The following is a 17,338-nucleotide window of genomic DNA, read 5'->3' as shown; positions in this document are numbered from 1 at the left end:
TCAAAAGAGCAACGTGGGTTTTTAAAGCTATAAAACATAAATTATCTCTGTTGTAGGCAATTAATTTTTTGAAATTAACCTAGGGCAGTGGGACAATTAATAGGTCCAATGGTCCATATAATATTTTCTACTTCAGAATTCAACATTCTTCTAAGGAAAACTCTGTTAATGGCAGATCAAGTACCACACTCTAAAATCCTACATATCCATTAAAAAAAAAAAAAGCACATGTTATTCTCCACACATTCAAAATGATTCTGGTGTGACCAACTGAAGCTAGAGCTGTAGTTCTAGCTTCACACCGGGAGGTACAGAAGGCAGTGGGGAAGACAGATTACCAATGATGTTTTGAACAGTTATAAATATTTCCAGACGACAAATATTATAGACTATATAAACCATTTTCTCATGATCTAAGGTTAAAACAGAACTGATTTTCTTTCTTAGATATTCTTTTAGCTCATAAAAGGTGAATTTTTAATGCAAAAAACAGAGTTAAATGAATTAATACTGTTATTTAAATGCAAGACACATTAAACAGTAAGGTGCCAGAATATTCAAGTTAAATCAAAACAAAGTAGATATATGACTTTCCACTCTATATTCGAATCCTCCATAATTATAAAGATTTAGGGTCCAAAAATATTGTAGTATGAAAATTAATAGTTAAAAGAACATAGCCTCCATGGGAAAAATAGGGTTGAGAGACTTCACTGGTGAACTATGAAAGCTCATTTATTTTTAAACAGTGAAGATGGCAAACAAAGAGTATCACTGACTTTAAATTCATATTGCAATATGGTTAATTCTTAGCTATTGTGCCTTGCCTTAAAAGCTTTCAAGATTTCCCTCCACCAGTATTCAACAGGATGCTTTAAAATTTGCTTGGCTTTGCAGCAGATAACACTCTATCTTTTTTCCTATGTCTAGTCTTCCATATACATTCAATGCCTAACTTATATGACTGAGTTGTTGACTCTCCCCACTTGCTGGGCTACAAAAAAAGCTCTCAGTTATATTTGTAATTTATAAATCACTACTGAAAAGATAGTTCTTAAGCCTGGACTCCAATATTTAAAGTCACGTCTTACTTAGCACCATTCATGATAACTTATTGTTTTTTGAGACTGAGTCTCACTCTGTCCCCCAGGCTGGAGTGCAGAGGTGTGATCTAGGCTCACTGCAACCTCTGCCTCCCGAGTTCAAGTGATTCTTGTGCCTCAGCCTCCCGAGTAGCTGGGATTACAGGCACACACCACCACACCTAGCTAATTTTTATATTTTTAGTAGACATGGGGTTTCACAATGTTGGCCAGGCTGGTCTTGAGCTCCTGACCTCAAGTGATCTGCCTGCCTCATCATCCCAAAATGTTGGGATTACAGGCATGCGATGCCTCGCCTGGCCCATGATAACTTATTAATAATACCAGAACATATCAGGATAAAACCTGGATTACTAAGCCCTCTTATACAAGCTTTCCCCTTTCCCAATGACATCGGAGACTGACTCTCAGGCTAGATTTTGTCTTAGTTTTTCTTCTCTCTCCTAGAGCTACAATACAAAAATATTTACTCTTTTAATTCAAACTAATATTCTTACAGTAACAGGAAAATTATAGTTAATCAAAATCACAGCCTCAGACAAAACTGCAAAATAGGTAAAATTCTGACAGTCCACAGAGACTTTTTAATGAAGAACTTAATGGGATTTTTAAAAAGCCTATTTTCTCTTCAGTGTCTGTATTCTATTGTTAATACATTAGTATACCAGTAACAAAACTGGAGAGATCTCCAAAAATTATATGTGAGTTATTAAAATAGATAATGTTATGCCACGTTGGCAGGGGGGCAGGATATTTCCAGGAGATATACTATTCATGTTCCAGAGAACAGAAAAGGTAAAAAGAAAATGGGAAAAAAAAAAAAAAAAAAAAAAAAAAAGCATCCTGGTTACTTTTCAGAAGCTATGAGTATAATTTTGACATCAAAATCTGAGGCAAAAAAATGAAAGATAAAAATCACAAATCACTCTAACTTATAATCATAAATGCAAAATACCTAAAAACCCTAGCAAATTTATGTAAAATTTTTGTTTAAAGAATAACATACTACACCAAGTCAAGTTTATCCCAGGAATATAAGCATGATTTAATATTTAAAAACATATTAATGACATTAACAGTCAAAAAAAAGCATAAGCTTTGGGAGGCTGAGGTGGAAGGATCACTTGAGCCCGAGAGTTCAAGGCCAGCTTGGGCAACAGAGTGATATCCTACCTTAAAAAAAAAAAATAAAGTATAAGATCATCTCAGTAGAAGCTGAAAATCTTTCAATAAAATAAAATATAGTCTTGTTAGAAAATAATAAAGGGAAGAAAGCTTCCACAGGGCAATAAAGAACATTAATCTTTATATTTAGGATGGAGAGTAATATTAACTATAACTCTACAGTCAGTACTTTTCTAAAAAAGGAAGAAGAAAACAAGCAAGTCAACTGTCACCATTCTTTTATTATATCATTCTGGAAGTACTGACAAATGCAATGAAAAACAGAAGTTAATAAATGATAATTAAATCTTTAGAATTAGGTGTTGGCTGGATAGAAATTTACTAAAATCAACAGCTCTCCTATATATCCTGAATAACAAATTATATTTATTTACAGGATACCCAGTTTATTAGCAACAAATAATCAAACATTATACATGTTGAACACTGCTAATCCAAAACTCTGAAATTTGAAATGCTCTGAAGTCGGAAACTTTTTGAGCACTAACAGACACCACAAGTGGAAAATTACAAACCCAGTAGTTAAAAACCTTTCTTGATTGCACCAAATTATTTAATATATTGTATAAAATTACCTTCAGGCTGCTATGTATATAAAATGTTTATGAAACACAGATAAATTTTACATTTAGTCTTGTCTTATTACATACATGCAAATATTCCAAAATCTGAAAAAATCCAAAATACTTCTGATCCCAAGCATTCTGGGCAAGGGATACTCAGCTTATACCCAGAATAACCTCAATTAATAGTTATATGCATGTGTATACACACATACATACATACGAAACAGACTAAAAACTTTACTTTTATATGTGTGTATATATATATATGTATATAAAACAGAATGCTTAAACAAATGGAGAAACGTATCTTGGTCCTGATTACTTTTTAGAAGCTATGAGTGTAATTTTGATATCAAAATCTAAGGGCAAAAAATGAAAGATAAAATCACAAATCACTCTAAGTTTTAAAATGCAAAATTCCTGAATAAAATCCTTGTAAACTGATGTAAAGTATTTGTTTAAAAAATAATACATGACACCAAGTCAAGTTTATCAAACCATTTGATAGAAACCAACTTTATTAATCCACTGTAACCTACAGACTTCCCCAATTTCAATCAACATCCTAATTGGTATTCTACTAACAACTATGTACTTACTCAACTTCAAAGCATTCTAATATGGTGTTTTCGAAACTGTAAAATGTAAATCAAACTTCATTTGAAAGAACAAATTAATAAATGTGGCTAACTCTCCATTCCACCCCGCTCCCACCACTATCACTACTTTGATTTGACTCTCATCTCTCCTTTCCTAGATTACTGGACAAACCTCTTAACTGAGTTCCTGGCCCAGTGTGGGGGAGGAGGTTTTCAACTTAAAATCGGCACTCTTTTTAGCACGCACAGCCTTTTAAAGTCCCTGCCCTGGCCTCTTATCTCATCCTCTTCCTTCCTTTTTTTTCCACTTATATCACTAATAGAAGTTCCTAGAATGAATGAAGCAGCAGTCTGGCCTTGAGTACCTTAGCACCTGTATCTTGCCTTTCTGAAAAGCCCATCTTCCCATTCTATTTCTTCAAAACTCGAAGTTCTTCTTCTTCCAGAAAGCCTTTTGTGACTTCCTCTGGTCTTACTTGTAGCCCTAGTCAAGATTTTCATACTACAGTCAGCACCCTGCTGCAAAGGCTTGCCTCACGCCATTCTATAATCAGTGCTTTAACAGTCTGTTCACTCCTCTTAGAACAGAAGCAGCCAGACAACTGAGGAGATGATTAGGTGAGAAGTAATGGAGGGACTATGAGAAAACTTAAGAGGAACAGAGGGCATCTAAGAGAAAACTTCAACCTTGAGGTAATGAAGAAGACAGCCAAAATGTCCGTCCTAGAGCTAAAGGAGGCCATTTAGAAATTTAGAATAAGTAAAAAGGACTTTACTTCTTCCATCAGTCAAAGTACCAAACCCTAAAGAGGAACAGACAGAATGGCATTTGTCCTTGCTGGTTCTTACCCTTCTTCTAGGGATGGGAAGAGTTTAGGTCTAGTTATTGAGAAAAGAGTTCACCAAGAGTAAAAGAGATATAGTAAGCAGAGAAAGAAAAAGGAAACGTTTGCCAACTCAGAATCCAGAATCTGAGATGTTAATGGCTTATAAGGAATAAGAGCTTCAGGAAGAAAAATAAGAGTAGTTAAGAATCCCATAGTCTCCATGCTCCAGGCCCTGCCTGTTCCCATGATCTCCTTAAGAAATGGAAGAAAGGGCAGCAGTAAATATCATGTATTCTTACCTGTTACTACTTAATTCTAGAGGACAGTATCTAGAACATTGAGAGAGTGCATGCATAAAAGTGTCAAGGCTAATGGAATGACTTTGGGTAGCCACAGTCATTAGTAACATACCACGGATGCCAATTGGGCAAAAGCTATCAGGAACCAGTTCTATCACCCCAAAAAAGGCAAAGATAAGGGAAACTTGGTTTTAGACATCTTGTCACACAATAAAAGTAGTGGCAGAAGGAGGCAATTCCCATTTTCATGTCATCTGACCTTGTATCAAAAAAGAGGAAAAAGTCTACCATAATCTTCATTCATTCAAACACTATTTCACTCTATAAACAAACGTGGGTAAAGACTACATTAGACAGTTGGCAGAGCCAGCGAGGACACATGTGCTCCCTGGCCCACAGAGCATACAACCTCACGAGAAGGTAGGAAATAGTAAGTCCTATGAATGGAGAGAAGCCCCATATCAGGAAAGGTGGCCAAAAGGACAGGATAACCCAGGTGAAACTCAAATGAGAAACCAGCTACCAGAAACAAATATTCTAGACAATGCGAAGGCATGTACAAAGGCTAGGAGGTAAAACAGCCTGGCACATTTTAAGGAAACAAAGATTCGGAAAAGCTGGTGAAAAAAATGCTTGAAGGAAAGGGGAAGAGGAGACACTGTGCAAAGACAGATGGCATCAGAGAGGACAGTGGCACCAGACCATCCAGGGTCTTATAAACCACATTTGGGGGGTTAACCTTTATTTTAAAACATTAAAAAGAAGCCACGGAAGGGTTTTAAGCAAATAAATGATTTGGCCAGACTTGTGTTTTTCTGAAGGCACTCTGGCTGGTATGGGAAGTGAATTAAAGAAAAGTAACCTGAAAAGGAGGAGACCAGTTAGGAAATTTGTAAAGCCAATCAGATGAACAATGACCACCAAAATTTTCAAAAGGCAAAAAACAAAGGAAAATACTTAAGTATGAAGACCTTCGTACTGAAAGTCTGGACAAGAATTTTTTAGAAACAGCTACCACACTGTTGTAGCCTATGATTAAATCTATACCTTCATCTGCCCCACTATCCTTTATCCAATATTGGTCCCAACCTCTTTTGTGAGAAATAAACCCTATATCCAGCTGTATCAACCAGCTGTCCAACACAGTAGTCACTGGCACATGTGGTTAAACTAAAATATATTTTACAATTTATTCTTCAGTAGCAATAGCTAATTTTCAAGTGAACAACAGTAGAGGTGGCTAGTGGCTACTCAATGTCCAGCGTAGTATAAACATTTCCATCACCACAGAAAGGTCTACTGGACAGTGCTGTGCTACAGATATACCTAAATTTGCCACTTCACTAGGAAGGCCTACTTAAAACAACACTGAAGGCACCTGTGCCTTCACTCACTGTCTCATGCCCCTCTTTGCATATTAATAAGCCCTCACAGTGCAGTGAAGAATCATGGTGTATGAACCACAAGACAGGCTCTGTGTTTTGGCTCATTAATCCTCACTGTGCTCTGAAGAAATAGAAACGCAGCAGGTGTCACACATGTTTTATAGGTGAGGACACCAAGGCACAGAAATTAACCTGCCTCAAGCTATAAAGTCAATAATGGAGTCACAAATAAAAGCCAGATTCCCTAACGACCTGACCAGTGCTCCATTCATTAAAGTAGTCATGGCTGATTTAAGAACGCTAGAATGAAAACTAAACAGTTTCACTTGACCTAGGCAATGATTTGCTTTACCAAATGGCTTGCTACACATACAGGAGGGTCATATCTGTTAGGTCCTTATAAAGAAATAGTTTTCTCTGTTAGGTCCATGTATATAGACACACACACACACACACACACACACACACACACACACACACACACACGAATATATATATACATCCCCTGAATTTGCACCAATTATCTTATAACCTGTGATCAGAGATAAAAGAAATTAGACACATTTACTGAAACTAACAGCACCAAGGTATGGTACATTCTTACTTTGGTTTTCAATTATGTTAAATGGTTACCAATAAAGATTACAACCTAGAAGCTCTGCATTTTATAACTTATTTACATCTGTTACCATTGAAAGCCTGATTTTTTTGTGCTCTTTTTTAACCTATAGAAGCAACAAGAGCACAGAAAGGCAATGCCTGCATTTTCATTTCAAATGAAATGAAATTAAGTGAAAAGAATAAACTTAATTAACTGAAAAGAAAAAAATAATACATAGGGAGACATGAATCAAGTTACAGATTAAAGATACAAAATCCACATATAGCATTTACTTGTGATACTCTTGACAACAGCAATTTTAGAACCCACCTGCTGGCATTCACTAATGCATCTCTGTGTCCTGCCACAAAAAGTTTACCCAGAACTGCATGTGAATGATGTGAAAAATCTAAGAAATAATTCAACTGCCCTTGCCCAATATTAAATTTTTATATGCTTTACCTGTTATTACACACACAGAAAAATAAGATGGGAATGAAATATTTAAAATAATTCCAAACTATTAGGAAGCATACAAAATAATTATTTCTACAATAATTAGTTATTAAAGAATAAATCAATCTATAGAATATAAACACTAAGTGAATTTTTCCATTAAATGAAAGCTTCCAAAATTAATTTGACAATTGTTTCGGAATTAAGAAAGTGAATCTCCTCCAAAGATGTCAGCACAGTCATCCCTGTTGGTATCCATGGGGAATTGGTTCCACAACCCCTGTGATGTCAAAATATGCAGCTGCTCAAGTCTCTTATAAAAAATGGCATAGTACTTACTTGTAAACTACATATATCCTCCCATATACTTTAAATAATCTTCAGATTCCTCATAATACCTAACAGTATGCAATGCTGTATAAATATTTATACTATATTGTTTCACTTAATTATTATTTTTTATTGTTTTTCCCTATTATTTAACTTTTATTTTATTTTAGGTTTTTATTTAAGTTGTGAAGGTTATATAGGTAAACTTGTGTAGTGGGGGAATGCTGTACAGATTATTTCACCACCCAGGTATTGAACCCGGTAAGTAATAGGTATTTTTTCTGCTCCTCCCCTTTCTCCCACCCTCCTCTCAAGTAAACCCCAGTGTCTGTTGTTCCCTCCTTAACTTGTATTCATGAGTTCTCATCACTGAGCTCCCATTTATAAGTGAGAACATGTGGTAGTTGGTTATCTGTTCCTGTGTTAGTTTGCTAAGGAAAATGGCCTGCAGCTCCATCCACGTGCCCACCAAAGACATGATGTCATTCTTTATTGTGGCTGCATAGTATTTCATGGTGTATATGTACCACATTTTTTTATCCAATCTGTCATTAATATTTTCCCAATATTTTTGATCTGCAGTTGGCTGAATCTCGAATATGAAACGCAAGAATATGAAGGACCAATTGTATCATAAAGAAAAAGGGCATGAATGCTGATTATAAATGCAGAATCTGATGATCACATCTAATTTTAGCTGTGAAAGAGAAGAAAGTCATCAACTTGAGTATTAAAGTCTCTGCTTTATCACATACCTTGATTCAAGAATATAAGTCAATTTTTTCAATAATTTTTAAGTTGAACTACTTACACAGCATTCCTGGAGGCTCCACAGGAAAGTAACAGCTTGACTATATCCATGTGCCCATTCTTGGCTGCATCGTGAAGTGGTGAGTCATTTTGATACCCAGTGGTGTTCACCAATGCCTTATGCTGAAGCAATAATTCCACTACCTTCAGGTGCCCATGATTGCAAGCTTCATGCTAATTACATTTTTGAAAAATAAGTGAAAGAAGTGATAAGAAAGAGCAATGAATGATATTATATCATACTTTAGAAAAATGTAAATGTCGGGACTCCAAGTTTGGGTCTTCTCCTATGACCACTCCCTTCGTGGAAGCTGTCTTTCTCTCTCCTGGATTTCCAGATCTCTGGACTCCCCTCCCACATAGCGGGAGCTCTCTTTCCCCTCCCAGATTTCCCCTCTGTGGTCCACTTCCACCCAGTGTGGAAGCTGCTTTTCCTCTCCTAAACTCCATCTCTCTCTGTCAATTCCCTACCACTCAGTGTGGAAGCTGCCTTCCCTCTCCTGGATTCCATCTTTCTGGATTCTCTCACTCAGTGTGAGGGGAACTTTCCTTCTCCGGTTTTCCTCACTCAGTGTGAGAGCGGCTTTTCTTTCTCACACTCAGTGTGAGAGTTAGCTGTTTCTCTCTCCTTCTCCTTTTTCACCCTCTGCTTTAAATAAATCACTTTCTACGGAAAAAAAAAAAAAAAAAAAAAGAAAAGAAAAATGTAAATGTCAGGCAGTAAATTTACTGTTACCTAAATACTCATGAAGACTGTTAAGTTGTTGACAGAATGAAAGTTACTATTAACTGATCTTTCTGATAAAGATCTGTGTAATTCATGAAAAAAGAAAAGGCAATTCATTTGAGCCTTGGGTCAAGCACGTTTACTTTTTTTTTTTTTTGAGATGGAGTCTCGCACTATTGCCCTGGCTGAAGTTTAATGGTGCAATCTTGGCTCACCCCAACCTCTGTCTCCAGGGTTCATGTAATAATCCTGACTCTGCCTTCTGAGTAGCTGGGATTACAGGCACACACTACCATATCTGGCTAATTTATTTTGTATTTTTAGTAGAGACCGGGTTTCACTATGTTGGCCAGACTGGTCCCGAACTCCTGACCTCATGATCTGCCTGCCTCGGCCTCCCAAAGTGCTGGGATTACAGGCATGAGCCACTGCGCCCAGCCCACTTTTTTTTTTTTTTTTTTTTTTTTTTTTTACTAGAAAATGTAGCTTTAAACCAACTTTAGCTCCTTGTTCTACAATAAATTTAAAACATTAAAAAAAAGACTATGTATTTAATAACAAGATGATACATAAAAATCTGTACCAGTACATACACATATCATGCAACAAAGTATCTGTGAAGGAGTGCTTTGCTGAACCTACGGAGAGCTGTATGACTGCTGTCATTAATAAGAGAAATAACATGAGTAGGAATACAAAAAGGGCTTGCTGAATGACTGACCTGGTAACAATGGAATGTTCAAAGATGCCTTAGGTACAAATCTTTCCTTATGTTTAATGAACTACTAACAATTTGTATTCTACTAGATCTCTCGTATTCTATACTTTTTAAGTACATCTATTTCAATTCATAATAGGTGATACCACACTCAACATCTGTAGGTCTATTTTTAGGAGAAAGGAATCCTAATTAGGCATTAAACCCTCTAAATCACTAACCAATCTTTACTACAACTTGTTAGTAGCTTTGAAGAAAAAAAATTAACCTTTCTTTGAAAAGGTTAGCTGGCCAGTAGAGTCCAACCAGCAAAGTGACTGATCCAGACTAAACCGTCCCAGCTTTTTAATTTCTGGGCTGAATTTCTAGTTTACAGGATGAAGGCATCTACTTCATTTGCTGACATTTCTGTGGCTGCATTCAAATCTCACGTTTATTTTTCCTAATGTAATTAGCCTACGTAGCAATTGTTTCCAAGTATTTGTGTCATTCTGTTTCCAGATTATGCTTCACACTTTTACTAATAATAAGCAAAGACTTTTAAAACTGTTTAATGTAAGCAAAGATTTCTACTGCCTTATATCTCTGCAATTGGATAGGGTATAAGTGAGGCTGAGATAGACCCTCAGTAAGAATTACTTCCTTGTGATCACTTTCCTATACCCAGTTCCTCTGACCCCTTTTTGTTCCAAGAAATTTGGTTCCAGTGACATGCAGTGCTACACAATGGAGCCTGATGCCAGCTGTAGCTGTAATCTCCAGACATTAGCTAAATTCTGCAATATAGTACAAGTAGATTCCTAAATCTAGTCTGTCAAAAGGTAACCAATTTCTTGCCTGTCACAAATGAAAAGCTAGAAGGAAAATAATCATGTTCTCATACTTGATGAAAACATAAATTCTTCAGACTAAAAAGAGTATATGTGGCAGAGGATGATATATAGACAACTACATAACTATATAAGAACTGTAAAACATAAAAAGAATGAGAATAAAAACCAGACAAATACCAATGGTGTCCATCCAGCATGGTCTTTAACATTTGGGTCACTTCCATTTTGTAAAAGGTATTCAACGGAAGGTATGTCGCCCTAGAAAAATGAACAAAATAGAAAGAAATTAAAAAGCATTAAGGAAAGAAAGGAAAATATTGAGATTTTTCAAATGCTATCTTCAAGATAAAGTAAAACTTAAATCACTGTCTCTTAAGGCTACTGTTCATAAGTGAATAAAGAAATCATTAGGCCAGGTGTGCTGGCTTACGCCTGTAATCCCAGTACTTTGGGAGGCCAAGGTGAGTGGATTATCTGAAGTCAGGAGTTTGAGACCAGCCTAACATGGTGAAACCCCATCTCTACTAAAAATACAAAAAATAGTTGGGCATGGTAGTACCACCCCATAATCCCAGCTACTTGGGAGGCTGAGGCAGGCGAATCTCTTGAGCCCAGGAGGCAGAGGTTGCAGGGGGTGGAGATCATGCCACTGCACTCCAGCCTGGACCACAGAATGAGACTCCGTCTCAAAAAAAAAATAATAAAACAAACAAAAAAAGAAATTATCTATGCATAAATTATTCTGAGATATCAAGAAATATGGTCATGCTTGAATACAGACTACAAAATCTATTAGCAAGCCATATTCAAAATTCATTTCACGGTAACAAATAAAGGACACTAGCTAAAGATCATCTGCTCATAATGAAGTTTTAAAAGCCATAATTTTATTTGTGAAAAAAACCATTTTTGAGTATATATGTCAATGGCTTCTGGGTATTGTTTAAAACAGACAAAACTGTTTAGCCCAGAAGACTACTCAGTGAAACCAAAGTTAAAGAACAGCCAAAAACTGTAATTTTATTGGCAGTTACTCCATCCTAATACGTTCATTTAGTTTATATTCACCTTATTTGTTCAACGATTTCTACAAAGCAACAGTTGCTCTGTTTAAAATGGCAGACGAGATCAGTAGCAACCTATTCAAACCAGCCCACGGAATCAGCATTACATTTTTATCCCCTGCCCCCTGCCCGGTTCAAGACTAAGATCACCACCCATTATCAACTGACTCTACAGGAAATAGAGCTTCTGCAAATCCGTGATGTAACCTTACAAATCTCTTCTAACAAATGGTTTTCAACTTCTCACTCTCTATTTCCCTATTCCAGTACTCTGGAGATCTACACAATGATGTAACAGTAGCATACCAATGCAGTGGAGAGAGAAGGAAGATGAGGGTAAAGTAACAAGTACAATCACTTCACTTTAGAATTCACCACCTCTTTTTGTATGAGATGAGAAAGATCTGGGGAATAAGTGAATTAAAATAAGGCACAAGGCAAGGAAAATAAAGGCAGACAATATTAATTTGGCTTTTATAATATTAAGACATTATCAATTACTAAACAGCATTAAAATTAAAGTCCCCTTCCCAGTTTTGAACTTTCTGTGTCTTGTGTGTCATGATCCAACTAAATCCTACTACAAGTGAGTGGACCTTTAAGGTCACTTTAAAGCTGTCTTTTGAAGTAGGAAATAAAACAGCTTCCTTCTGCTGCCGGCCTCCAGTGAAGGTAGACTCTGGCAAAGGAGTTAAGTCTGGGGAACTGGTCTCAGGTAGTCTGCCCTCTCTCTCTCCTTTTTTATTCCTTTCCCTAGAAGTGAGACACACAATCCTTAAGCTATCTAATACCAAGGTCTCTTAAATTCTTCCCTTCATGTAATGTGGGAAGATCTGACATCTGCCTTTTATATTTACTTACATATTATGTTTTAAGTATCAGTTAACTCTTAAAGGCTTTTTAAAACTCTCTAGCTGTAAAATAAGAGATACCGCCCCTTTGTAAAATAATGTCAGGCTACAGGAAGAAGGAGGCATTTATGGCATGGGACAAAGGTAAAAATTTTCTTGAAATTACACTATTATCACCAGTCACTGCAAATATAACTAAACCAGTTCTTTTAGAATAACAGGAGAGGGTACAATATCTAAGTCCATGAAGATTAAGGCAAAAATAGCTAGCAGAGGGTACTCTTAAAAAAGACTGAAAAAAAGCCATAGATGACAGAAGTTACATATATAACACTGTGTTCAAAGAGTTTTGTGAAGTGCTTCTTTAGTGAATAAATCTCTCCCCTCCCACCCCTACCCCTAGTACTCTTTTCTGAAATGATTTTTTTCCTCTGTTGGTTTGACAATGCAGAAATCACTAATTCTCCTAACATTTGATTTTTTCTTTTTAAAAAATTTTACTGACTGGGTGCAGTGGCTCACGCCTATAATCCCAGCACTTTGGGAGGACGAGGCAGGTGGATCACGAGGTCAGTGGATCACAAGGTCAGGAGTTCAAGACCAGCCTGGCCAACATGGTGAAGCCTCATCTCTACAAAAAATACAAAAATTAGCTGGGCCTGGTGGTGCACACCTGTAATCCTATCTACTTAGAAGGTTGAGGCAGAATTCCTTGAACCTGGGAGGCAGAGATTGCAGTGAGCTGACATCATGCCACTGCACTCCAGCCTGGGTAAACAGAGTGAGACTCCATCTCAGAAAAAAAAAATGCTTTTTATTTCTAATTGTCTCTGTTTCCATGCTCTGGGTGCTTCTCAAATATAGCAAATCTTCAGTTTTCTAAAAAAGTAAATCCACATGCAACATATATTTTTATACTCCTAAATTAACAAAATTACCATAAATGCTCGATGGGCATAAAAGGATCATAGGTTTCAAATCAATTGCCCCAGTTTCAAGGAAAAAAATTTAAAAAGGAACATTTTATTATACTTCTAGAGGAAGTTATCATATATTTAGCAACTGGAGTGCAATGGCATAGTTCACTGTAACTTCAAGCTCCTGGGCCCAAACAATTATCCTGCTTCAATCTCCTGAGTAGTAGCTGGGACTACAGGTATATACCACGAAGCCTGGCTTATTTTTTTATTTTTTGTAGAGATGGGGGCCTGTGTTGCCCAAACTAATGGACTCAAGCAATCTCCTGCCTCAGCTTCCAGAATAACTGGGATTACAGGTGTGAGCCCCTGCAACTTTTGCTTTATATTCATATCAGTTACAAATGAATGCAGGAATATCTGTCAAGATACAAATTTGATTTTTTTCAATAACAATCCCGTAAAAAGTGAGCAGATAAACCACCAGAACCACACACATTCCCTATGTTCAACATGAAAGTACTCACACACAAAAAAACTTTCTCAAACATTTCCCCATTCTAATTCTACGTGGTAATGAAAAAACATATTAAAGAAGATCAAAAAATAATATAAACACAATTGTGAAATGGAAGAGTCTCATGGAAATAGTCAAACAGAAACAGAGTGACAATTTAAAGAATAAACGTAGACTCTCTTTCAAGGTTGCCAGACCGTTGCTATTTTTCTTACATGTCACCTCTTCATATTATCAAAGTGTCTTCTGTTAACATTCTACCCACCTCTTGAACTGTATAGCTGATTCGCAAACGGCCTGCTTTTTACAACCAATCTGCTTTCTCCTCTCTAGTACTTGAAAGTTTGTCGTATTTTCATCTTTCTACTTCATGTAAATTTAATGTCATGCTCATAAATAAAATTATGATAATTAGATAGAGTCTACAGTAACTGGATGAGCTTGAACTGATACGAAGTAGCCAGGAAATAAATTAACTTTTGATTCTGGCTTCTTTCAATTAGTTTCAAGTACTGATTTTTGGGCTCCTCACAACTTGAAAGAATAATTAAACTTTTCTTAAACCATAGCAAAAAAAATTTATCTAAGGAAAGTATTTGCCAAGCCTTACTAAAAATGTTAAATGAATTTGGTATTTTCAAGTAATACACTGAAGGCTGAAAATAAGAGTCTTTATGAGTGTGTCCCACTGAATCTTTTATTGCTTATTTTTCAAAGGAAAGATCCTTCACACATTTGTACATACTACAGATCCACGCATATTCCAGCAATATAAATTAAATTCCCAAAAACACACATACAAGAACAAAACTTTTTCCTTGTGATAAAGGTTAGCTCTTCTTTCTTAAAGACAATACAGAACATTACAAGTACAAGACAAATGGCTTTCCCAGCATGGTTAAGCTTTTCCATGTAAATGAACCAACCAGGAACCTAAAACTTCCCTTCTTCGCAAAAGATGCCATTAAAACAAACAAACAAAAATTAACCATCTGGAATGAAGCTCTAAAAATGTTAAATATTTCTCTGGCTTCTTAGTCAGAATTTGCTGAATAAAATACAGGGATACCTCGGAGACATTATCAGTTCAGTTCCAGACCACTGCAATAAAGTAAATATTGCCGTAAAGCAGGACACACGAATCTTTTGGTTTCCCAGTGCATATAAAAGGTATATGTACACTATACTGTAGTCTCCTAAGTGTGCAAAAGCATTATGTCTTAAAGAAAATGAACAGACCTTAATTTAAAATAACTGTATTGCTAAAAAATGGTGACAAACTTTTTGCTGGTGGATGGTCTTGCCCTGATGCTGCTGGCTGCTGACTAAGCAAGCAGGTGGTTGTTGAAGGTTGGGGTGGTTGTGACAGTTTTGTTTTTTTAAAGATGGAGTCTCACTCTGTTGCCAGACTGGAGTGCAGTGGTGTGATCTCTGCTCACTGCAACCTCCAACTCCAGGGTCCAAGCAATTCTCCTGCCTTGGCCTCCCAAGTAGCTGGGATTACAGTCACATGCCACCACAACCAGCTAACTTTTGTATTTTTAGGTGAGAAGGGGTTTCGCCATGTTGGCCAGGATGGCCTCGATCTCTTTACCTCGTTATCCACCCACCTCAGCCTCCGAAAGTGCTGGAATTACAAGCGTGAGTCGTCACGCCCAGCCAACAGTTTCTTAAAACAAGACAACAATAAAGTATGCCACATTGACTGACTTCATTTCATTAAAGATTTCTCTGTAGCATGTGATGCTGTTTGGTAGTATTTTATCCATGTAGAACTTCTCTCAAGATTGGAGCTAATCCTCTCAAATCCTGCTGCTGTTTTATCAACTAAGATTAAGTAATTTTCTAAATCCTTTGTTGTCAATTTCAACAATGTTCACAGCATCTTCACCAGAAGTAGATTCCATTTGAAGAAAAGAAACCACGTGCTTTCTCATCCATAAGAAACAATGCCTCATCCATGAGACTACAGCAACTCAGTCACATCCTCAGGCTCCATTTCTAATTCTAGTTGTCTTGTTATTTCTACCACATCTATAGTAACTTTCTTCACTGAAGTCCTGAACCACTCAAAGTCATCCATGAAAACTGTAATCGACTCTCTTCCAAACTCCTGTTAATGTTGACATCTGGATATCCTCTCATGAATCACCAATGATAATGGCATCTAGAAAAGTGAATCATTTCCAGAACCATCAGTGGACCCATCTATAGCAGCTATAGCCTTATAAAATGTATTTTTTTTTTAAGTAATAAGGCTTGAAAGTAAAAATGACTCCTTAATCCATGGGCTATAGAATTGATGTTTTGTTGGCAGGCATGAAAACAGCATTAATTTTCTCATACATCTTCACCAGAACACTTGGGTGACTAGGTGCACTGTCAATTAGTAAAATTTTGCCTCTTTCTTGAGCAGTAGTTCTCAACAGGGGGCTTAAATTATTTAGTAAACCATGCTGTCAAGATGTGCTCTCACCCAGGATTTGTTGTTTCAAATGGTAAATGAGCATTGGCTTCAACTTCAAGTCACCAGCTGCATCAGCTCCCGACAAGAAAGCCTGTTCTTTGAGGTTTTGAAGCCAGGCATTGACTACTCCTTTCTAGCTTTGAAAGACCAAGATGGAATATTCTTCCAATAGAAGGCTGTTTCAACTTCACTGAAATCTGTGGGTTAGTGTGCCACTTTCTCATTAATTACCTTGGCTAGATCTTCTGGATAGCCTGCTGCAGTTTCTCCATCAGCACTTGTTTCAACTTGCATTTTTATGTTATGGAGACGGCTTTTTTCCTTCAACTTTATGAACCTAGCTAGCTTCCAACTTTTCTTCTATAGCTTTCTCATCTCTCACAGCGTTCACAGAATTGAAGAGATTTAGGATCTTGCTCTGGAGTAAGGTTTGGCTTAAGGAAATACTGAGGTTGGTTCAATCATCTATCCAGACCATCCAGCTCTCCTCATATCAGCAATAAGGTGGGTGTGCTTTCATCTCATTTGTGTATTCACTAGAGTAGCACTTTTAATTTTCTTAAAGAACGTTTTCTTTGCATTCACAAATTGGCTGTTTGGCAAGAGGCCTAGCTTTTGGCCTATCTCAGCTTTCAACATGCCTTCCTCACTCTTCATTTCTAGTTTCTTATATAAAGGAAGAGATGAGCGACTCTTCACTTAAAAACTTAGAGGCCATTGTAGGGTTGTTACTTGGCCTAAATTCAATATTGTTGTGTCCCAGGGAATAGGGATTCAAACGGAGAGAGATGGGAGAACTACCAGTAAGTCAGAAAAGACAACATTTATCAATTAAGTTTGCCGCGTTACATGGGTAGGGTTTGTGGTGCCCCAATGCAATTACAACAGTAACATCAAACATGACTGATCACAGATCACCGTAACAGATACAAGAGTAGTGAAAAGATTTGAAACATTGTGAGAATTACCAAAATGTGACACAGAGACATACTGAGCACATGCTGTTAAAAAAAAAAGAAAAAAAAAAAAAAAAACCCAGCACAGATAGGCTTGCTTAATGCAGGATTGTCAAAAAACACAAAA

General features: G+C 36.8%; 1 protein-coding gene across 3 annotated transcripts in view; it reads right to left on the bottom strand.

The window, feature by feature from the left end:
* BARD1 (BRCA1 associated RING domain 1) overlaps nucleotides 1–17,338 on the bottom strand; it is an 87,508-nt gene that overhangs the window by 37,307 nt on the left and 32,863 nt on the right. For all 3 annotated transcript variants that reach the window (XM_032278312.1, XM_032278310.1, XM_032278311.1), the window contains 2 exons: nucleotides 10,617–10,697; nucleotides 8,163–8,335 (listed from right to left, as the gene is read on the bottom strand). In XM_032278312.1, the coding sequence (XP_032134203.1) occupies nucleotides 8,163–8,335; nucleotides 10,617–10,697 (254 nt within the window). The remainder of the gene's footprint in view (nucleotides 1–8,162; nucleotides 8,336–10,616; nucleotides 10,698–17,338) is intronic.

This window comes from Sapajus apella, unplaced genomic scaffold (assembly GCF_009761245.1).
Source record: "Sapajus apella isolate SASKATOON/1434 unplaced genomic scaffold, GSC_monkey_1.0 scaffold10, whole genome shotgun sequence".
Taxonomy (NCBI): Eukaryota; Metazoa; Chordata; class Mammalia; order Primates; family Cebidae; genus Sapajus; species Sapajus apella.
Note: the sequence above shows the minus strand (reverse complement) of the source record. Positions and strands in the feature narration are given on the sequence as shown.